Source organism: Chiloscyllium plagiosum, unplaced genomic scaffold (genome assembly GCF_037043375.1).
Source record: "Chiloscyllium plagiosum isolate Xiang-an unplaced genomic scaffold, Cpla_swu_hap1 HiC_scaffold_32, whole genome shotgun sequence".
NCBI lineage: Eukaryota > Metazoa > Chordata > Chondrichthyes > Orectolobiformes > Hemiscylliidae > Chiloscyllium > Chiloscyllium plagiosum.
This window is the reverse complement of record NW_028270170.1, coordinates 788,982-812,364: the sequence shown is the minus strand read 5'-3', so window position 1 is coordinate 812,364 and position 23,383 is coordinate 788,982. Positions and strand designations below refer to the sequence as shown.

General features: G+C 46.4%; 1 protein-coding gene across 5 annotated transcripts in view; it reads right to left on the bottom strand.

Annotated features, from left to right (window-relative positions):
• Positions 1-1,537: 1,537 nt before the first annotated feature.
• The window catches only part of cntnap1 (contactin associated protein 1), a 91,855-nt gene continuing 70,009 nt past the window's right edge, over positions 1,538-23,383 (bottom strand). For 4 of the 5 annotated variants that reach the window (XM_087977687.1, XM_087977689.1, XM_087977690.1 and 1 more), the window contains 9 exons: positions 21,888-22,055; positions 20,907-21,125; positions 19,828-20,067; positions 11,053-11,280; positions 10,393-10,526; positions 9,933-10,026; positions 8,688-8,915; positions 6,954-7,001; positions 1,538-5,797 (listed from right to left, as the gene is read on the bottom strand). In XM_087977687.1, the coding sequence (XP_087833813.1) occupies positions 5,607-5,797; positions 6,954-7,001; positions 8,688-8,915; positions 9,933-10,026; positions 10,393-10,526; positions 11,053-11,280; positions 19,828-20,067; positions 20,907-21,125; positions 21,888-22,055 (1,550 nt within the window). In that variant the 3' untranslated portion in view covers positions 1,538-5,606. The remainder of the gene's footprint in view (positions 5,798-6,953; positions 7,002-8,687; positions 8,916-9,932; positions 10,027-10,392; positions 10,527-11,052; positions 11,281-19,827; positions 20,068-20,906; positions 21,126-21,887; positions 22,056-23,383) is intronic. The other variant, XM_087977688.1, reaches the window with a different exon arrangement.

The following is a 23,383-nucleotide window of genomic DNA, read 5'->3' as shown; positions in this document are numbered from 1 at the left end:
CTTGTCCCTAGTTGCCCTTGAAAAAGTGGTGGTGTTGCCTTCTTGAACAGATGCAGTCCATATGCTGTAGGTAGACCCACAATGCTGTAGAGAGAGAATTCAGGTTGTTCTTAAGTAAAGAATAATAAGTTCACAGAAGGTTCAATAAGTTGATTCCTGGGATGTAAAGTTGTTTTGAGTGTGTAGAAGAATGAAAGGTGAAAACTGTACCAACTGAACAGCAAGGGATGATTTAGGACAAAGATCCCTCTGTTTCATGGAGTGGTGAAGGGCATGAACATTGAAGGTGATGGATGCGGTGCCAATCAACTGGGGCTGCTTTGTCCTGGGTTTGAGTGTTGTGGGAGCTGCTCCATCCAGGCAATTAGGGAGCATTCCATCACACTCCTGACTTGTGCCATATAGATGATGGACAGGCTTTGGGGATGGTGAGTTACTTGTTGCAGTATTCCCCGCCTCTGACCTTAAGCTCTTGTAGTTTAAGTATATATATAGCTAGTTCAGTTCAGTTTCTGGTCACTGGTAACTCCCAGGATGCTGACAGTGGGGATTGACTGAAGTTAACACCATTGAGTGTCAAGAAGCGATAGTTAGATTTTCTCTTTTTGGAGATGGTCAATGCCTGGCACTTATGTGTTACAAGCAGAAAGTTAGGACTGCAGATGCTGGAGAGTCAGAGTCAAAAAGGGCTTATACCTGAAACATCAACTCTCCTACTCCTCGGATGTTGCCTGACCTACTGTGGTTTTTCCAGTGCCACACATTTTGACTTGTGTGTTATTTGTCATTGTCAATTCAAATCTGGATATTGTCCAGATCTTGTTGCATTTGAACACGGACTGCTTCAGTATATCAGGAATTGCAAATGGTGCTGAACATTGTGCAATTACCATCAAACATCCCCACTTCTCATCTTATATTAGAAGAAAGGTCATTGATGAAGGAGCTGAAGATGGTTGGGCTGAGGACACTACCCTGAGGAACTCCTTCAGAGATAGCTTGGAGCTGAAATGGCTGACCTCAACAACCACAACCATTTTCCTATGTGCCAGGTGTGACCCCAACCACTGTAGAGTTTGCCCCCGATAACTATTGATTCCAATTTTGCTAGAGCTCCTTGATGCCACACTCGGTTGAATGCAGCCTTGATGTCAAGAGCTGTCATTCTCACCTTACCTCTGGAATTCAGCTCTTTTGTTCATGTTCGAACCAAGGCTGTAATGAGATCAGGGGACGAGTGGTCATGGTGGAACCCAAACTGGATGTCAGTGAGCAGATTATTGCTGAGCAGATTTTCAAGGAACAATTCCAAGCAGATTTACCACTGTGCTGTGCTGTGCTGGAGATCAGGCAGTGTAATTGGCATTGACCAAGGACAGTGCCCCAGCCCTAGGGCAAATGCCAAGGGAACCCGAATACAGGGTCACAGTGGAAATACCTCTGTAGCTGAGAAACATGGGTATGGAGTGGTGAAGATGCAGGTTAACTCACGATCTTACAGTCATAACTACTTCTTAACAAAGCCAAACAACCAAACTATTAATATAATGAGTTTAATACAGAAATGCACAAACAATAAAAAGATTAATTACATCAGTTGGGAACAATGATAAAGGGGGAGGGGAGATAGACAGAGGGAAAGAGGCACATGTTTTGTGCCTGTAATCCTCTCAGTGGACAGCCCTTGCAGTGCCTGTAAGAATTCCTTTAACTTGCTAAACATAGGGGAAATTCCATCAATCAGCAATACCTAGAGATTCAGGCTGGGAAGAAGAATTCAGTGTTGTTCAATTATGGAATCCATTGCTTAGAAATTATGTGGAGTGTGAAAATAGGCAAGTCCCCTGGGCCGGATGGAATCTATCTGAGGATTCTCTGGGAAGCCAGGGAGGAAATTGCAGACTCTTTGGCTTTGATCTTTATATTGTCATTGTCAACAGGAATAGTGCCAGAAGACTGGAGGATAGCAAATGTTGTCCCCTTGTTCAAGAAGGGGAATAGAGACAACCCTGGTAATTATAGACCAGTGAACCTTAATTCAGTTGTGGGTGAAGTGTTGGAAAAGGTTATAAGAGATAGGATTTATAATCATCTAGAAAGGAATAAATTGATTAGGGATAGTCAACACCTCACAAACCTTATTAATTCCTTTGAGATGGTGACCAAACAGGTGGATGAAGGTAAAATAGTTGATGTGGTGTATATGGATTTCAGTAAGGTGTTTGATAAGGTTCCCCACAGTAGGCTATTGCAGAAAATACGGAGACATGGGATTGAGGGTGATTTAGCAGTTTGGATCAGCAATTGGCTAGCTGGACGAAGACAGAGGGTGGTGGTTGATGGGAAATATTCATCCTAGAGTTCAGTTACTAGTGATTAAACCGCAAGGATCTGTTTTGGGGCCACTGCTGTTTGTCATTTTTATAAATGACCTGGATGAGGTTGTAGAAGGATGGGTTAGTAAATTTGCAGATGACTAAGGTCGGTGGAGTTGTGGATAGTGCTGAAGGATATTGCAGGTTACAGAGAACTTAGGAAAGCTGCAGAGTTGGGCTGAGAAGTGGCAAATGGAGTTTAATGTGGAAAAGTGTGATGTGATTCACTTTGGAAGGAACAACAGGAATAAAGAGTATTTGGCTAATGGTAAAATTCTTGGTAATGTAGATGAGCAGAGAGATCTCGGTGTTCAGGTACATAGATCCCTGAAAGTTGCTACCCAGGTTGACAGGGTTGTTTTGAAGACATTATTTGTGTTAGCTTTTATTGGTAGAGGGATTGAGTTTTGGAGCCACAAGGTCATGCTGCAGCTGTACAAAACACTGGTGCGGCTGCCCTGGAGTATTGTGTACAGTTCTGGTCACTGCATTATAGGAAGAATGTGGAAGCTTTGCAGAGGAGATTTACTAGGATGTTGCCTGGTATGGAGGGAAGATCTTATAAGGAAAGGCTGAGGGACTTGAGACTGTTTTCATTAGAGAGAAGAAGGTTGACAGGTGACTTAATTGAGACATGTAAGATAATCAGAGGGTTAGATAGGGTGGACAGTGAGAGCCTTTTTCCTCGGATGGTGATGGCTAACACAAAGGGACATAGCTTTAAATTGAGGGGTGATAGATATAGGACAGATGTCAGAGGTAGGTTCTTTACTCAGAGTAGTAGGGGAATGGAATGCAACAGTAGTAGACTTGGCAACTTTAAGGGCATTTAAATGGTCACTGGATAAACATATGGATAAAAATGGAATAATGTAGGATAGATCAGATTCAGATTGATTTACAGGTCAGCGCAACATTGAGAGCTGAAGGGCCTGTACTGCGCTGTAATGTTCTATGGAGGCTGGGGGAAGGCTTCAGGAATGATGGCACAAGTGGTAAAACCTTATCTCAGGCTTTATCCTGAAACCCTTCTAAATCGCAACAATTCTCACCCACACATTCCAAACCCTGTCTAGACCAACATTCCCTCTCAGATATCTCCAAAGCCCTGTCCAGACTAACACTCGTCTCACAGACTCCCCCAGACCCTGTCTAGACTAACACCCTTATTACAGACCATCCAAAACCCTGTCCAGACTAACACCCTTCTCACATACTCCCCCAGATCCTGTCTAGACTAACACCCTTATCACAGACCACCCAAAACCCTGTCCAGACTAACACCCTTCTCATAGACTCCCCCAGACCAACACCCCTATCAGTGACACCCCCAAGCTCTATCCCATTGAATGGCAGCACCATTGCTGTCACTAACTGCTGTGGACTGTGTTGTTCAGAGACATTGAGTGGTTGTTCCCGCTCTCTGTGGGGTGGAACTTGAGATGAGGAAGCGGTTTCATTTGATGGTGTGGTGCTGCACCAATTATTCATCTTTTTCCCACCTCTTCCTGAACAGTAAGCTCTGGGCAGAAAGTCTCATCACCAACCTTCCTCCTCAGCTTAAAGTCTCTCAGTCACCCAGCTGCTAGGGAGCCCCTCCCCATGGGGCAATTAAAACCCTCACAGCTAGCTCATCACATCAGGGCCTGGACAATGTGTGGGAACTTGGCAGTCCCTGCTCTTGCTGCCAATACCTCTCCTAATGACCCCTCACCTCTCCCAAAAAATCCAGCCCTCACTTTCACTGTCTCTGTTTTGGCTGCTAACTGACCTTTGGCCTGATTAGGGTGGCCCAGTGGCCTGATGAAGGGCTTGTGCCCGAAACGTCGATTCTCCTGTTCCTTGTATGCTGCCTGACCTGCTGTGCTTTACCAGCAACACATTTTCAGCTCTGATTAGGGTGGCCCAGTGGATCAGTGGTTAGCATTGCTGCCTCACAGCAGCAGGGACCCAGGGTCGATTCAACCTTTGGGCAACTGTGTGGAGTTTGCACATTCTCCCTGTGTCTGTGTGGGTTTCCTCTGGTGGCTCTGATTGCTTCCCCAAGTCCAAAAATGAGCAGGTTAGGTAGACCGAACATGGAAAATGCAGCCTTGCAGAGTTAGGATGGGGGTGGGAGTGGTGGGTCTGAGTGGGATGCCCCGAGTGGGATGCCCCCCCTAGAGAGTTTTGTGGATCTAATGGGCTGAATGGCCTGCCTTCCACACTGTAAGGATTTCACGATTCTATGTAGCAGCCACAACACCTGAGTGATGCTGCAAAGAAGCTCTCATTGACTGAAGCTTTCCACCCTAGGGTCATGATCCAACACAGTGACCTGGCCACAGTCTGATTGGCTCAGTGGTCAGTGGGCCTTTGGTAGCAGAGATCTTGCACTGGCTTTCCTCCTGTCAAGTCAGATCCTGACACCTCACCAAGATTCTACCCACTGATTCTATTCTCAACTTCTACAGCCCTAAAATATTCCAATCCAGAATCCTTTAATAGATGTAAAAGCTCATCTCAGTGCTGTCTGCTCCCAATGTCACTGGGTCATGGCAGTGATGCTGCAAGCTCCCTGGCTGATGTTCATGCTGTGGTCCAACACTGGACCGGTCCCTAGTCCTCATGGCAGGACCTATGGATTTGGTTCACACAAAGGCCAGGCTGACGTCTCACCATCTTCCCCACCTTCCGAAGATTTTGGTTCAATCTCCACATGACATTCATATTCTCAGAATGCTACTGCTATTTATAAAATACTACAATAACAATTTTATACAACGTTGATTCAAACTTGACAACAGAAAGAGTAAAAAGAGAAAAAAATTTCAAGTGATTGTTGATGTCAACGTGAACTGCATATTGTAGATATCTTTCATGCACGAGAGTAGCAGCGAATATAGCAGGTGCATTGATTATAGTTTGAACTAGGAGAATGTTCCTCACTGTAACTAGCAGCAGCAGCAATTCATATATAGATACGGGTTCTACTCAGTTTAAGTCTTAATTAGCAGCATTAGACTCCACATGATCCTTTAAAAAATTGCCAATTAGAAAGTTTTCTTCAGGAGCAGACACAAGCAAGCGTGTTACTAAAACCTGTGATGTGGTTTTGTAAATTCTTTTCCCCGTTTCTCTATAAATAAGGAATGTTTAATCATCCAGACAGAGCCTATTTAATAAGGGACTGCATCTCAGTCAGAGATTCTCTTATATCCCACTCTTGACACAATGCAAACTCAGCTCCAATTATTCAGTTTTAGTCTCTTCCAGTATCTGCGGAAGGTTTTGGTCTTTCTTCAGAGAGACAGGTTTGGCCCCATTGGAAGGTTCCAGGGGTTTGGCCTCATTCGTGAGGTAGCTGCCCTTGTGTCGGTAATAGTAGAGGAACAGCAAGACCAATAGCGCGAGGATAACGAAGAGGATGACTGCTACAATGACTGGCACAGAACAGGATAGCAACAAGATTAGTGCAAAAATCAAAACACATCATTACAATTCATCCTGGTCCTGACCCTAGGACTACCCCCAAAATTGGATTACTCATTCTCAGAAAATATTCCAAATGTATGTTTTTTTTCACAGTTTTGGGTTAAAACATATTTGGTCAAATGAACAAAATATATCTCCCAGCCCCAGAATCAGTTGTTAATCAGTTTCCTTGGCCTCAAAGTTCCTTCTCCTTCCTTGCCCGTATCCTCTTGGTCTCAGAAACTTGGGTTTCTGCTCAAACAAAGATGGACAGGGTAAGGATGAAGGGGCCATTCTACCCCAGTAGCATTAAGCCCCAGTGGGGACACCAAAGCCCACCAACAAAGTAAACAGGACCCAAGGGACATCCTTCACAACCTGCCATGGGTTTGCTTTGTTTAACGGATGGCAGCAAGAAACAATGGTCCAGAGGTTAGGCTGCTGCCCACTGACCAAAGCCCAAGTTGTGCCCTGATGCTTGTTTCAGGCCCACAGCCAAACAGGGGCATGGAGGTTGAAGCAGGATGAGCTGAACACAGCACTGACAGTGAGGGAGAATGATCAGGACTCACGTCAGAGCACAGAGCAATGAGACAGAAATAAAGAAAATCCTGTCAGTCTTGAGAAATGCATGGAAGGTTTTACAACTACATGATCAAAATTAAAATGACTGCAGGGTAACAGCTCAAAACTCTAAACAGGCTCCCACTAAAATTAACTTCCCACTACATGGGCGGCATGGTGGCACAGTGGTTAGCACTGCTGCCTCACAGCGCCTGAGACCCGGGTTCAATTCCCGCCTCAGGAGACTGACTGTGTGGAGTTTGCACGTTCTCCCCATGTCTGCGTGGGTTTCCTCCGGGTGCTCCGGTTTCCTCCCACAGTCCAAAGATGTGCAGGTCAGGTGAATTGGCCATGCTAAAATTGCCCGTAGTGTTAGGTAAGGGGTAAATATAGGGGTATGGGTGGGTTGCGCTTCGGCGGGTCGGTGCGGACTTGTTGGGCCGAAGGGCCTGTTTCCACACTGTAATGTAATGTAATGTAATCTAATCTAATCTAAAAAAAAATCTAATCTAATCTAATCTAATCTCATAATAACAGGGACCCAGCCAGATCAGTACTCACCTCCAATGATAGCTCCAGTCAGGTAATCGTATCCAAATAGTGGAGTGCCTGAAAAGCAAAACTTTTGGGTAATATTCCTACATTGGGAGTCAGGCTGCACTATTCCATACTCCCCAACATACCATCAATCAGTCAACAACAGGGGGTGAGGGGGCAAGGGGCAACTAGACAGACAAGGGGTGGAAGAAAGGGGCAGGCAGATGGGGAGGAGAGCAGCAAGGGGTGGAGGGAGAGGGGCAGGGAAGGGGAGCGAGAGGCAGGAGGGGAGTGATAGGCAGGAGGAGAGGGAAGTGAAGGGCAGGAGGAGAGGGGAGTGAGGCCAGAAGGGGAGTTGTGAGGTGCAGAGGGAGTGGAGTGAGGGGCAGGGGGAGGAGATGGGGAAGGGGAAGAGGGATGGGAAAGGCGGAGTTGATAGAACCAGAATGAAGGGACTGAAGGATATTCAGGGGGGGGGGGGGAAGAGGAGGAGGAGGAAGTGAATGGGGCAGGGAAAAGATGGCACAGGAAGGGTGGAGAAGGAGGTTATTCTTCTAGAAGCTTAAAGTCCAAACACTGACAGCCAGGAATTATCTCTGAGGCTGTGGTCTTTGCAGGCTAAGCCAGCATTTATTGCCCATCCACGTCACTTTTGGTATGGAGTCACATATTGGCCAGGCCAAATAAGGATGGCAGATGTCCCCCCTTAAAGGGCATTACTGAACCAGGTTTTTCCTGGCAATTGACAACAATTTCATGGTCATCATTAATCATTTTGTTCACATATTTATTGAATTTAAATTCCACCATTTGCCACGACAGGATTTGAACCTGGGTCCCCAGAATGTTAGCTGGATCTTGAGGCCATCAACTCCCCTAAGATTCCACTTGTTCCTTACCTTCAAATGTTAGCCAACGTCACCTCACTCATCCCACTCCTGTACCCTACCTGTATCCCCATACCTCTAACCACCTCCCCCACCCTCAGCTCTAATCTATTAGCCTCACTTCCCCACACTCCCTCAACACTCTCCCCTGCTCTCTTCCCATTACCCACTCACTCCCCCTCCCCCCTACACACTGCCTACCTTCCCCCACACACCTCTCCCCCTCCCTCCATTCTCTTCCCATCCCTATACTCTCACTTACTCCCGACTCCCTCCGCGATAATCTCCTTGCCTGCCATCTCTCTCTCTCCCCTATTTTACCCACTTCCACTGCCTTCCCTCTCTCCCACTCATCCTTTCCCCCCTACTCCCCCTTTCCCTACCTACTCTCTTCCCCTCTTTTCCCACTCTCCCTGCCTGTCCCCCTCCACTTACCCTCCTCCTGCCTGCCCTGTCTTCCCCACCCAATAACTCACCCGCTCGCCCCCTCTTTCCCCTTACCCTGTCTCTCCGCCTTCACTCCTTCTCTCCACCTGCCTTCCCCCCGCTTCCGGATCAGTGGTGCTGGAAGAGCACAGCAATTCAGGCAGCATCCGAGGACAGGCAAAATACTGCCTGAATTTCTGTGCTCTTCCAGCACCACTGATCCAGAATCTGGTTTCCAGCATCTGCAGTCATTGTTTTCCCCCCCGCTTCCTCCAATCCACGCTCCACCCATACCCCTATCCGCTGTCACATTCCCTGCTAAGCCCTAGCCCAGTGTTAAGTGTAAAAATCCAGATCAGCCGTTGCTACATTAAAAAGCTGATGAAATGATGGCTCTTGATGCATCTAAAAAAGGAACATTAAGATTGTGATGGTGCTTCTGTACCTGGCTGCGGAGCCCAAGGATCTTCATCCAGAAGGACTGACGATAGAATTATGGGGACAGCCCCACAGTTTGATTCCACCAACTCCCCCAAAACCTCCACAGTCTGATTGGTGTTTGTTCTCAGGGCTGCCTTTAATGGGGCAATTCCATTGAAGTTGACTCCAGCCAAGCACCCAGTGAAACCTGGACTGTTAAACCGCTGGATCTCAGGGTCCAGAACACCTATCTCTGTAGGAAATCAGTGAAATAAGAGAGATTAGCATAGACAGCAAGGGCTGATTTTCATTCTCAGATCACATTCAAACTTATTCTTCTCTTCAAAGGGAAATAAATGAAGCAATCAACTTCTCTTCCAAAAGGTGGCTATCACATTGGATCCCAGGTCATGGTCTATTGTAGAATTCAGACTGTTTTCAACAATTACCAAATTTGACTTGATTACACAAACAAGGAATTAAACACAATTCTGATTGTGATCAGTTGTCAAAACAGCTTCTCGAGGGAGGAGGCAATATACTCCTGGTCTTTCTAGAATTTACAAGGCCAGGGGATAATTTCTTAAGGGAACCATATTGGAGTCAAGAAGCTGAGGCATAATCTAAAAATTAGAGCCTACCTTTTAGGAGTGAAATTAAGAAAACACTTTCGCACATGACCTGACCCTCAGCACTGACCTTGCGCCAGTGCAGCACTCCCTCAGCATTGACCTTCCGATATTGCAACGCTCCCTCAGCACTGACCCTCCAACAGTGCGGTGCTCCCTCAGCACTGACCCTCCAACAGCGCGGCACACCCTCAGCAGTGACCCTCCAACAGTGCGGCGCACCCTCAGCACTGACCCTCCAACAGCGCAGTGCTCCCTCAGCACTGACCCTCCGACAGTGCAGCACTCCCTCAGCACTGACCCTCCGACAGTGCAGCACTCCCTCAGCACTGACCCTCCAACAGCGTGGTGCTCCCTCAGCACTGACCCTCCGACAGTGCAGCGCACCCTCAGCACTGACCCTCCGACAGTGCGGCGCTCCCTCAAAACTGACCCTCCAACAGTGCAGTTGAGATTTATTGAGGGCCATGTTATCAAATAAGAATAATGTACACTTTTACACAATAATAAACTGTAAAAATTTGAAAAATGTACATCTTTTAAAGTGTAACATGCTGGGCAGCTGGAAGGAAAGATATGGCTGAGTCAAGGTCCAATGAGATCAGGATGAACAGAGAAGGTTCAGAAAACGAGAGCCTCACCCATCACTCGACCCAGGAAGAGGGACCTCGGCGAATCAAAATTCTTATCGCCCCAGAGAGAAATCTTGTCGCGGACAATCGGACGGTCATCCACCTGAGGGAAAATCAGAATTGGACACCGTTAAACATAAAGCCTTGCTCCTCATGGACTGTTAGAGGCTGTACGGAGCCAGCGACTGCTGGTGGCACCTATGGAGCAGAATAGGGGAAGGTGGGATGTCAGGGGGAGGGGAGGGGATAATTTTGTGGAGGCATAGGGGGAAAGAGTGTTGAGGGCAGTGGAGTGTCAGAGGCGAGGAGTATTGGGTGGGTTGAGGAATGTTGGAGGGGATGGGTGGTGTTGGGGAGGAGGGGGAGTGTTGAATGGAGGAGGAGGAGGGGAGTGTCGGGGGGGCAGTGTCAGAGGGAGGGGGTACACAACAATGTGCCATTAGCTGTCTGGTTATATTGTGAGTGGTACCTGTGTGTAGATGTCCCGGTCTCGCCGGGTGATGTTGACCCAATGAGCTTTGTCGTCAGCCACATTGTCCTTGACCAGGATCCTGGTGTATGGGTTGGGGAAGGAGCCGAGCTGGTACCGAAGCACCAAGCTCCCTGTCAGGGACAGAGGCAAGAGACTAATCGTAAAGATGGTCCAACATAATCATTCAGCAGCCGACACAAGATGTTGACCCAATGGCAAGAGCTGAAATCCAGAACACTCTAATCAGCAGAGCTCAGGAGCAGAGGGATCCTTGGGATGGGCGAAGGGGATCCCGCTGGCTGGAGGGGATCCCAGGGAGGGGAGGGTGCTGACAGAGAGAGTACACAATCATGTAACTGAACTGCTTTTAATTATTTCCAATTGTATTGATAGGAGGAAATGGTAGCAGAAACCAGCGTACTTTAACTGTCAGGGATATTGAAAATACAGGCATGTCTGATTGGTCATCTTTTCACTCTCACTGGTTTCCCTTCACATTTACAGAAACAGCAGAGAAAGTCAGACATGACAGAATTATTCATGACAGGCATTTTAATCTGTCTGAGTGTTAATATTAGTGTCAATACGCATATCGAGCTTCATCAACCAATGAATATAGTTATACTAACCATGCATTTCTTTTAGGTGTTCACTTACCATCATGTTTGATGATCACAGCAAGATAATCTCTGGAGAAGGAGCTAATGTACATGAGGACACTTGGTGTCTGTGATGTCTTGAAACTGAAGATAATTTCCTCACTGGTTGAGTTAAAACTGTGACTGAGTGGAACCATCATATTTGCAAATGCTCCTGCTGCTGCTGTGAACGGTGTTTGGAAACCGTAACGAACATAGGTTCCTGGTTCAAAATACCCACCAATAACTGGAAACAGACACATCACAGTCAATACCAGGAAGAACAGTCGGCATTTTCACACGATTCTCTGTTTATAATTCAATAAACATTAAGGAATTAGCTTTTCATTCCCAACGTTTGCTAATAGGACTACTGCTTTTTAAAAAATATATACTGAAACTTTTAAAAGCCGCATCTCTAAAATTGATCTGTCCAGTGATTTATTTTCATGCACATGCAGTCCTGGGACTGTTTTGCGACATTTCATGTTATAGCCTGAATGGTTCTTGATGAGAGATCTCCAGAGATGCCCCAGACAGCCTTTATCAAGTGCAAGTGCCTTGAATCTATCCACACATGACAGGGGACAGAGATGCAAGAGGCTACATCAGAGGGATGGTTTGAAGATGTTTTTGAAAATGGTCAAAGATATTGGATGTAGGTTTGCTCGCTGAGCCGGAAGGTTCATTTCCAGACGTTTCGTCACCCTAATAGGTAACATCTTCAGTGGGCCTCAGGTGATGCACTGCTGATAATTCCTGCTTTCTCGATGTGTTAGACTCCACCTACCTCCAGGAAGTGACTTCACAACAGGAAATGACATCACCACAGGAAATGACATCACCAACCCAAAGAAACCCAAACATATAAATAGAAGGCAGGAATTATCAGCAACGCTTCGCCTGAGGCCCACTGAAGATGTTATCTAGTAGGGTGATGAAACGTCTGGTAATAAACCTTCCAGCTCAACAAGCAAACCTACATCCAGAACCTCAATCTGAGCTACAAATCTTCTCAAAACTCGGTCAGAGTTATGTTTCAGACTCAGTTATCAGCCTATGTCCCCTTCACACAAGCACACACACAAATGTATACATACACACACACTCATTCATACATGCAGACTAATGCACACATGCACAGACGTGTACACACCTGCAGGTACACACACTCATACATACTTAGACAAACATACACATATGCATATTTGTCCACACTAACTTATGTACACACACATACTCATTACTTTGGAAATATGGATGATAGAATATTTAGATAAATAAAACTATTTTTATTACTGTTTTATAATGCTGGTCATTTCTCAGATTTTATTTATATTTGAATCACACACTTGGTTTCTTTGTAAATATATTTATTTGCAATTTTTTAAAACTTTACAAACATATAAAATATTTGAAAATTACAATCAATACCAAATATCAGTATAATAAAAACAAAAAAACCCCACAAATTACAATAAACTACTAACCTACCCTATAATATAAAACAAACCCTAACGCTGTGCAGAGTAACACCAAAAAAAAAGCAAAAAAAAAAACAAATAAAAAACCACAAAATACAGAACAGCTATGATCGGCACAAAGCTCCCAAACAAAGGAACAGGAGCATTGTATATATACCCGTATTAACGCAGGAGACCCCTCCAGGGCCCAGGACTTGACAAACCTACCAACCTGGTTAGACAAACGCCTTAGTTAGGACAGTTGACAAATGTATATTCAAATAACTCAAGTAGGGCTGCCATGTCTTATAAAAATGGTCTGTTGTGTGATGTACCATGTTTGTAAAGATGTCCAAGGGCATGTGCTCCATAATTAATTTCTGCCACCCCAGCAAGCCCGGTAGGTTCTCAGACACCCAATTCATCAGAATATTCTTTCGTGCACAGTATGCAAGAACATTAAATAGTTTCTTCCTATGCCCGTCTAAAGATGTAAATTCGGTAGACCTAAGAGAGAAATCGGGTCTACTTTGACTTCAGTCCTCAATACCCTCCCTATCTCTCCTGCCACAGCGCTCCAATAAACATGGAGCCTGTGGCATGTCCAGAAGCAATGGGTAACAGTACCTACACTTATTTTACATTTGGGCCCCTTTTTTAAACTTCGCCAGACAATCTGGTGCCAGATGAGCCCTGTGTAGAACTTTTAACTGCGTAATGCAATTCCTTTTACAGATTCTCCCATATGTTCTCCCATGTTTCAGAAGAGATCTCCACTCCTAGCTCTTGCTCCCAGACCTCACATAACCAGTTAATATCCTGCTAGGCCCTGCCATCCAGCAGGCGATAGAGGGCACTAACTGAAAGGGTGCTTGCGGAACATAGCAACAACCCCTCTGTATCGGGCTTATAGGGCTTAGTGAGAAGCATAGTCTTCTTCTGGATGAAATCCCTAACCTGAAAGAAAACGGAAAAGATCTCTGCTGGGTAACCCGTATTTGCAGCTCAGTTGCTCAAAAGACATCATAACCTCCCCCTCAAACAAGTCTCCCAAACTAGAAACTCCTCTCGCTGCCCACAGTTTGAACCCTGAGTCCATCATCCTTGGTCGGAACCCTGGCATGCCAACTATAGGTGTAAGTGGCGAAATCTTGGATAAACAACCCTCACTCTGACGCATCGCCCTCCATGCTTTGACTGTACTAATGACAATGGGGCTCTGGCAGGGGTCCATAACTGTCCTCATCTTATCCATGAACAACTTGTTAATAAGAGGGCACTTTGTTTGGGAGGCCTCAATATCCAGCCATATTGAGTTTGGATCGTTACCTACCCACTCACAGACAAAGGACAGCAGGGAACTCAACTGATACCTCCTGATGTCTGGGAAATCAACTCCTCCCCCTCCTTGAGGCAATTACAATTTAGTAAGTTTGATGAGGGGCCACCCACGATGCCAGACAAAGTAACCAAACCACCCATAAGCTTCCTCAGCGTTGACCTGGGAAACATTATAGGTAGCATATGCATGGGATAAAGCAAACGAGGAAGAACATTCATCTTAATAAGAGATATTCGGACCAGCCATGAAATTGGAAGAACCTCCCATCTCTGGAGATCTTGCCTAATATTGTCGAGCAAGTGAGCAAAGTTAGTCCGAAATAACAGATCAAATTTGGGGGTAATAAAAATGCCTAGGTATCAGAACCCTGCCCGTGACCACTTAAAAGGGAACTTAGGGCCACCTTCAACTTCTGGCACATCCTTAAGATTCTCCAAAGACATAGCCTCCGATTTTGCAAAGTTAATTTTATATACTGAAATAGCCCTAAATGAATTGATAGATTGTATCAAATGGGGTACAGAAGTCATCAGGTTCGATAAAACAGAAGGACATCGTCCGCATACAGTGTAATCTTGTGTGCCCTCGATCCCACTTCCGGAGCGGTTATGTGGACGTTCTGACGAATGGTTTCTGCCAGCGACTCTATCACCAACATAAACAACAAGTGAGAGGGGGCAGCCTTGCCGACTACCCCTACTAATCCTAAAAATTCCCAGACTTCACCCCGTTGGTGATGACCACAGCCAGAGGGTGGTGATATAAAACCTCCACCCACCTAGCAAAGACTCCACCCAACCCAAACTGTTCTAAGACATAAAAAAGATATGGCCATTCCACCCGGTCAAATGCTTTCTCTGCATCTAAGGAAATCACCAACCCCTGAATTGATCGTTGCTGACAAACTTGGACCACATTCAACAACCTTCTAATATTATTAGAGGACCTATGGCCCCTTCTAAAGCCTATACGGTCCTCTTTAACAATATGGAGCAACACCTTTCCCAATCTCAGCACCAGGATCTTGGACAGAATCTTGAAATCTGAATTTAATAGAGAGATGGGCCTGTATGAGGCACAATCCTCAGGAACCTTCCCCTTCTTAAGAATTAAGGAAATATTAGCTTCTCTCAAAGATGGTGGTAGGCATTCATGCACATAGCAGTGATTGTACATCTCCAACATGGGCCCTGACAGAATCCCTATAAACTCCTTATAAAACTCACCCGGGAGACCATCAGGGCCAGGCACTTTCCCACTCTGAAGTTGCCCAGCTGCCTCCTGTATTTCCTGAACTGTCAAGGGGGCATTAAGGAGAGAGGCCTGTTCCAAGGTTACCCCTGGGAGGTCCAGGTTCTCAAAAAAGGGCTCCATTTTAGCCCTCCTGTCCTCGCAACCTTCAGACCAATACAATTCAGAGTAAAAGCTCCAAAAAGCCTCATTAATCTTTTTAGCATCATATGTAAGGACCCGGCGCTGTCTCTGATTGCAGTAATGGATTGGGGAGCACGCTTTTTCCTCGTCAGGTATGCTAAATACTTCCCTGGCCTATCCCCATATTCGAACAGCCTTTTTCTAGCAAAAGCAAGTTCTTTCTTTGCGTTTTGTGTCAGTATTGAATTCAAGGCAGCCCGAAGGGCCGTAATCAGCTGCAGCTTAGTCACCAAAGGCCGCGCAAAATGTGCCGCCTCGGTGGCTTCAAACCGTGTCTCAAGTAGACGCTGCTGTTCCTCCTTCTGTCGTTTCCAGTTAGCCAAATAAGAAATAGCTAATCCCCTAGCAAAGGCCTTGGCAGTCTCCCATAGCATGGATGGACTACTAGCCATGCCTGAGTTGATAGTCAAGAATTCCTGAAACTCCTTCAAAAAGTATTCCACAAATTTGAAATCCTTAAGGAAATCATGTCTCACAAACTTGATTGACTTTTTTGAAGTAACAAAGAAGATTGATGAGGGCAGAGCGGTAGATGTGATCTATATGGACTTCAGTAAGGCGTTCGACAAGGTTCCCTGTGAGAGACTGATTAGCAAGGTTAGATCTCATGGAACACAGGGAAAACTAGCCATTTGGATACAGAACTGGCTCAAAGGTAGAAGACAGAGGGTAGTGGTGGAGGGTTGTTTTTCAGACTGGAGGCCTGTGACCAGTGGAGTGCCACAAGGATCAGTGCTGGGTCCTCTACTTTTTGTCATATACATAAATGATTTAGATGCGAGCATAAGAGGTACAGTTAGTAAGTTTGCAGATGACACCAAAATTGAAGGTGTAGTGGACAACGAACAGGGTTACCTCAGATTACAACAGGATCTGGACCAGATGGGCCAATGGGCTGAGAAGTGGCAGATGGAGTTTAATTCAGATAAATGCGAGGTGCTGCATTTTGGGAAAGCAAATCTTAGCAGGACTTATACACTTAATGGTAAGGTCCTAGGAAGTGTTGCTGAACAAAGAGACCTTGGAGTGCAAATCTGGTCTCCTTCCTATCAGAAAGATGTTGTGAAACTTGAAAGGGTTCAGAAAAGATTTACAAGGATATTGCCAGGGTTGGAGGATTTGAGCTACAGGGAGAGGCTGAACAGGCTGGGGCTGTTTTCCCTGGAGCGTCAGAGGCTGAAAGTGACCTTATAGAGGTTTACAAAATTATAAGGGGCATGGATAGGATAAATAGACGAAGTCTTTTCCCTAGGGTCGGGGAGTCCAGAACTAGAGGGCATAGGTTTAGGGTGAGAGGGGAAAGATATAAAAGAGATCTAAGGGGCAACTTTTTCACACAGAGGGTGGTACATGTATGGAATGAGCTGCCAGAGGATGTGGTGAAGGCTGGTACAATTGCAACATTTACGAGGCATTTGTATGGGTATATGAATAGGAAGGGTTTGGAGGGATATGGGCCGGGTGCTGGCAGGTGGGACTAGATTGTGTTGGGATATCTGGTCGGCATGGACAGGTTGGACCGAAGGGTCTGTTTCCATGTTGTACATCTCTATGACTCTATGAGAAAAGGGTCCAAACGCCAGTGCCTCAAACCCAGCCCCTCACTCTTGGCCTTAACCTCCAAATATGATCAGAGATAGCTATATTCCCAATTTTACAACCCATAATCAAATCCAGGAGGGCCAAGGGAGCCAGAAAGAGGTCAATCCTCGTGTTACATTTATGTGGGTTTGAAAAAAAGCTCCCTGCCGGTAGGGTGAAGACATCTCCAAATATCCACCAGCCCCAATTCCTCGCATACCACCTGCTTTGCCTGTGAAGAAATAGTTGGGAGCAGAGGCATCCTGTCCATTGTCGGATCCAAAAGACAATTAAAATCATCCCCCTATAATAATGTGCCGTGTTCCAAAAGCACTCAGCTTAAAGAAAGCACTAATCAAAAATTTGAGGGGATGCACCGGAGGACAATAGTCATTTAAAATGCCATATTCCTCCCCATGTATCAGGGCTTTAAATATCACAAACCGTCCCTGCTCATCTTTCACCTGCTCTAATAATGTGAACGGAAGAGTTTCTGGATAAGTACCACCACTCCCCTACTTTTAGTAGTAAAGGATGAGAAGAATACCCGGTCATAACCCCCCCGTTGTAATTTCGGGTATTCCCCATCATCAAGATGGGTTTCCTGCAACAAAGTGATATCGACCCTCTCCCTCTTAAGGCTAAAAATCACTTCTTTCCTTTTAACAGGTGAATGACTTCCCTTAATGTTCCAGGTGCACCATTCAATAAGACACTTAGCCATAACCCCTTTCAGAGACCCTTGAACCCCTCGGAGGGAGAACCCTGCTTACAAAGTACTGAACATAAGTAAATAAAGGCTCATAGAATTGAAAAACTATATATTCAGAAACTACTCTATCATAACTATAAACTATTACTACCAAGAAATTACAAAGGAAACCAACTATAAAACCTTGAATGGAAGACTCTTCCCTTGCCTATAGAGGGCACTCACCCTAAACATCCCCTCCTTCACAACTCCTTCAAACCCAGAATGTGTCCCAGCCTAAGACCAGAAAAAAACAAGAAGATGATCCTTAAATCAACAGAAAAAAGACAAAGTCAGGATGAGCACTCCACCCATCCCTGGCTTCAGGTCACCCTGACTTGTGACTAAAAGAGAAACCGAACAAACAAAATGCAAAAGAACATTCACAAAATTTCCCATCAGAAAATCCAGTTATTAAAAAAAAAAGGAACAACTTATTCCAAGGTCTGTTCCCCCCTTTCCAAAAAGGAAATTGTTAGGGAGAAAAAAAGGAATAAAAAAAAAGAGAAAAAATGGGGAAAGATAGACAAGAGAACAAACATTAACCGTATTCTTCAGGCCAATCCATCTATTTTAAAGTGTCCACAAAGTTTTTAGCTTTATCCACTGAGTCAAATGTATAAACTGAGTCATCGTGGCTGAAACGGAGCACTGCGGGGTATCTCATGGAGTACTGGATGCCCAGGTTCCTCAGCGTCTTTTTAACTTCATCGAAGGATTTCCTCTTTCAAATTACAGCTACCGAGAAATCCTGGAAAAACATGATTTTTTACCCCTTGTACAGCAGTGCCTGTGGATCATTTCCCAGTAATCTAGAAGCTCCTATCACTTTTTGCTTGTCCTTATATGAGTGGAAGTACACTAGGACCAAGCGGGGGGGCTGCACTAGCCCTGACCTGTGCACTGTAACCTGATAAGCCCTTTCAATCTGCAGCCTGCTGGACTCGATGTGAAGGCCCAAAAACTTCGGCAGCCAGTTTTCAAAGAAGCTGACTGGCTGCTCACCTTCCTTTAGGGATCCTGACAATTCGGAGATTTATCCTCCCATTTTCATTTTCAAGGTTGTCGATATGGTCTCACAAGATCCACACCTCTCGCTCCAGCACCTGGATCCGACTGGTTGAGGACTCCATTGCAGCTTCTGAGGCCTTAGTTCAACCCTCCACCTCCTCCAGCCTCTCCCCGAGGCCCTGCATCTTCAGCTCATGCTTCTACAGCATGAATACGATAGGTTAGACCTGGGCACGAATCTCCCCACAGATCTCCTCAATCGCAGCCCCAACTTTCAAGGTACGTCCCTCCATCGCCGCAGCAAATTCCCGAGAGTCTGTCAGGTCCCCCGGGGGTTCAGGAGAGGCTGCTGTTGCTGCTGTCTCTGGTATGCCTGCTGCTGCAGGGGAGTGTCCTTCCTGTTGCTGTTTGCTTGCTCCTTTTCCCTTTGGCATGTTCCCGCTCCCAAATATTAACAAATATATGTTCTGTAAGATTTTAAACTAATAATTCCACCACATAAGTTGGCCAGGGATGCCTTGGCTGTTAGGCAGAGCTGTCCACAGCAATTCTACAGAGTCACAGCCATCTTGCTGAGTCCTCATACACTTGTTGTTAGGCATTTAACTTTGTTCCAAAATCAGAAAATTCCAAAGTCCATAAAAGCATCGAGCAGCTTTGGAGAGGTTACAATGTATTAATTACATCAACTTGGATCCACAACGTATCACTTCAAAATTTTCAAATAGCTATCAACTTAGAATTATCCTCAACTTTGAGGAGGACAACATTGCCTTATACGTACAGGTTGAGAATACAAGAGGATAAAAGTCATTATTTTGTTATATAAAGCCCTGGTTAGGTCACACCTAGAGTAATGCGAGTAGTTGGTACAGCATGTGTGCTGCAGTGGTTCAAGAAGGCAGCTCACCCCCATGGATAGCGGTTGGTTGTTGGTAAGTGGTAGTTTTTGTGATGGAGGGTTCAAATGTTTCTGACAGGATTGTCAAGAGGAGATTGGAAAGAGCGGGAACAGTACATAGAAAACTGATCACAAGAACAGCTTACACAAAGAGGAAGGCAAGTTGGATCGTCATTATTTTAGTTGGTATAGGGATGAGAGAATGGGGTGGGTTTCAAAGATGATTTGAAATCAGGGGGGGAAATGAAGGGAGGTAAGCAAAAGAACTAGAGAAAGATACAGAATAATGTAGTTGATTTAGAAGTCAGTACCTTTATGGCAGTACATCCCATCAAAGGCGCTGGAATTACAGTCACAGCTGTATGTGCTATATCGCTCAATGCATTTGCCTCCGTTCTGACACAGCACCCCAGTACTGTTGCACTCTCCCACACAGCCTGCATTCACTCCCTCTGTAATGTTAGCTTCCCGCTCCAGGTTCAAGATTTCTCCATTCATTCGGAGACCACGCAGGCAGCCAAAAAATGCATTCAGCCGATACTCGGCAGCTCCTGTCACATTAAACAACAAGAGTCTCAGTAGGAGTTGACAGGAGGGTGAGGGACAAGTCGACTGAGAGAGATACATACAAACCACCTCCCAGAAACAGGCTGTAGTGAGGTGAAGTAAAGATGCCTTCAGAATTAAGCCCTTACCAAAGGGTCTTATGTAACAAAAAGATTAGAAATAAAATTACAATGAGCAAGATCAAACATTTGGAATACAGGATGGTTCCAAACACAACCAGCCTCATTAACAAAACTTAGCTGAAAAATGTGTTGCTGGAAAAGCGCAGCAGGTCAGGCAGCATCCAAGGAGCAGGAGAATCGACGTTTCGGGCATAAGCACCCCCCAGGTCATCTCCTCTGCCCTGAAGCTCTTCAGCCACATCCTCAAACAGACTCGTGACCACTGCCACATCTCCTTCCTCAGCATTTGTCTACGGAACCGACTGACCCTGCATGGACTCTGGACTACGTTATTCCTGAAGAAGGGATGATGCCCGAAACGTTGATTCTCCTGCTCCTTGGATGCTGCCTGACCTGCTGCGCTTTTCCAGCAACACATTTTTCAGCTCTGATCTCCAGCATCTGCATTCTTCACTTTCTCCTCATTAACAAAACTTGCCAACTTGTTGCTTTCACATGGGGGTACAGATTATATTCCACCAGATAACTGCTGATCACACCCTCATAAATCCAGAAATTCCCCAGCTCAGGAACATTAAAATCTCCTCCCAACACTACTCCAATCCAGTGAGAATTTCAATTCCAATTGTCAGAATAGAATTCAATCATCAGCTGCCAAAAACTGAGCAGGCACTGGGTCCCAATTTGATTTTGAGACTTACCCACAAACAGTGGCCTGTCCAGCTCTAGGGATACATAGCTTTGTGGTGGCGCCTCTCTCAGTCGCCAAGGTGACTCATCCAGCCGTAGACGGGCAAATTTCACATTGATCTCTGCCTCCAGAAGGTGCCAAGCGTCATCATTCAGAGGGGTTTCTGACTCTACCTGTAGTTCCTCTGGGCCATCACCCACATCAAAGTAGAATGCAACCACCTTCTCTGCTGCAAAACACCACAGTAAAGGGTCACTGACTGAACATGGAGATAGATGGGGGAGGGGAGGGTCAAATGATGAACCTTAGTTCTAGAGGTCCCCGGTGACCCTGGGGATCACAGGGTCACAAGCGTAGCAGATCAATCTCCATATGTTGAACTTGATAGTAAAAGATTTTCAGAGCCTTACAAGAATTTTATTATGAACCTACAGTTTGGCGCAAACACCAGTTTCCATCTTTCCCTTCTGATGTCTTTCTTTGACGAGAAGCCAAACCCCACTGGGAAGATCACAGCTCTTTTATTAGATCTAAGATAGGCTTAGGGTTAGGTTTGCTGAAAGGGGAGATAAGACACCCCAGCCCCCGTAGGACCCACCTCAGAACTTAGCTCCTCCTTTGATGCCTGTGTTTCAAATGAAAATAAGTTACAAACACTACCATCCAGAGGCAGTACAACAACAAAAAGGAAGGTGAGGGAGGGAATTTTTCTTTTCTATGCAGAGATGCTATTACACCTCTGAGCTTTTTTTTAAACAGCTAACCAATCATTTGAGTTTCTAATTTAATGAACAATTTACAAACGCCAATTCCCTGTGGTCAGAGGTCCCACACTGATTAAATCTCTGGGAAAAGGAGACATGGGAAATAGGTCATTTGGGAGTTGAGAAGCTCACTCTGTCTGCTTCATTGGTCAGTATTTTGTTTCGAAAATCCAATTTTGTTAAAGCTCTTTCATTTTCCCAATCTACAATTGCAAATAATAACTCACATTTCAGTTCCAGACGGATGAAGTTTCTGTATCCGGAATTCTCCAGAAAGACACCATGGGACGATGTTGTTTTGAAATAAAGTGAGATGTCAGCACTAGGCCCGGGATTGAAGCTTGGAAATTGAAGATAATTCCCTGAAACAAACGAAGCCATGTTCCAGGAACCCCCTATGGAGAACGAAACATCTCAGTGTGAGACTAGAGAACAGCGGTGTCAGTAACATTACACACACCACACACACACACACCAACACACCCACACACTAACCACACACACCAACAAACACACATCACTCACACCCCACACACCCACCCACAAACCACACACACCTCACCCCACACACACCACCCACCCCACACACACACCACCCACTCCACACACACACACACACACACCACCCACCCCACACACACACACACCACCCACCCCACAGACACACACACACACACACACACCACCCACCCCACACACACACACCACCCACCCCACACACACACACACACACACCACCCACCCCACACACACACCACCCACCCCACACACACACCACCCACCCCACACACACACACACACCCCACACACACACACACACACACACCACCCACCTCCCCCACACACACACACACCACCCACCTCCCCCACACACACACACCACCCACTCCACACACACACACACACACACACACCACCCACCCCACACACACACACACCACCCACCCCACAGACACACACACACACACACACACCACCCACCCCACACACACACACCACCCACCCCACACACACACACACACACCCCACCCACACACACACCCCACCCACACACACCCACCCCACCCACACACACCCACCCCACCCACACACACCCACACACACACCACCCACACCCACACACACACCACCCACCGCCCCCCCACACACACACCACCCACACCCACACACACACCACCCACCGCCCCCCCACACACACACCACCCACCGCCCCCCAACACACACACCACCCACCTCCCCCACACACACACCACCCACCCCCCCACACACACACCACCCACCCCCCCACACACACACCCCACCCACACACACCCACCCCACCCACACACACCCACCCCACCCACACACCACCCACCCCACCCACACACCCCACCCACACACCACCCACACACACCACCCACCCCCACACACACCACCACCCACCCCACACACACACACCACCCACCCCACACACACACACCACCCACCCCACACACACACCACCCACCCCACACACACACCACCCACCCCACACACACACACACACACCACCCACCCCACACACACACACACACCACCCACCCCACACACACACACCACCCACCCCACACACACACACCACCCACCCCACACACACACACCACCCACCCCACACACACACCACCCACCCCACACACACACCACCCACCCCACCCACACACCACCCACCCCACCCACCCTCCCCCCACACACACACACACACCAC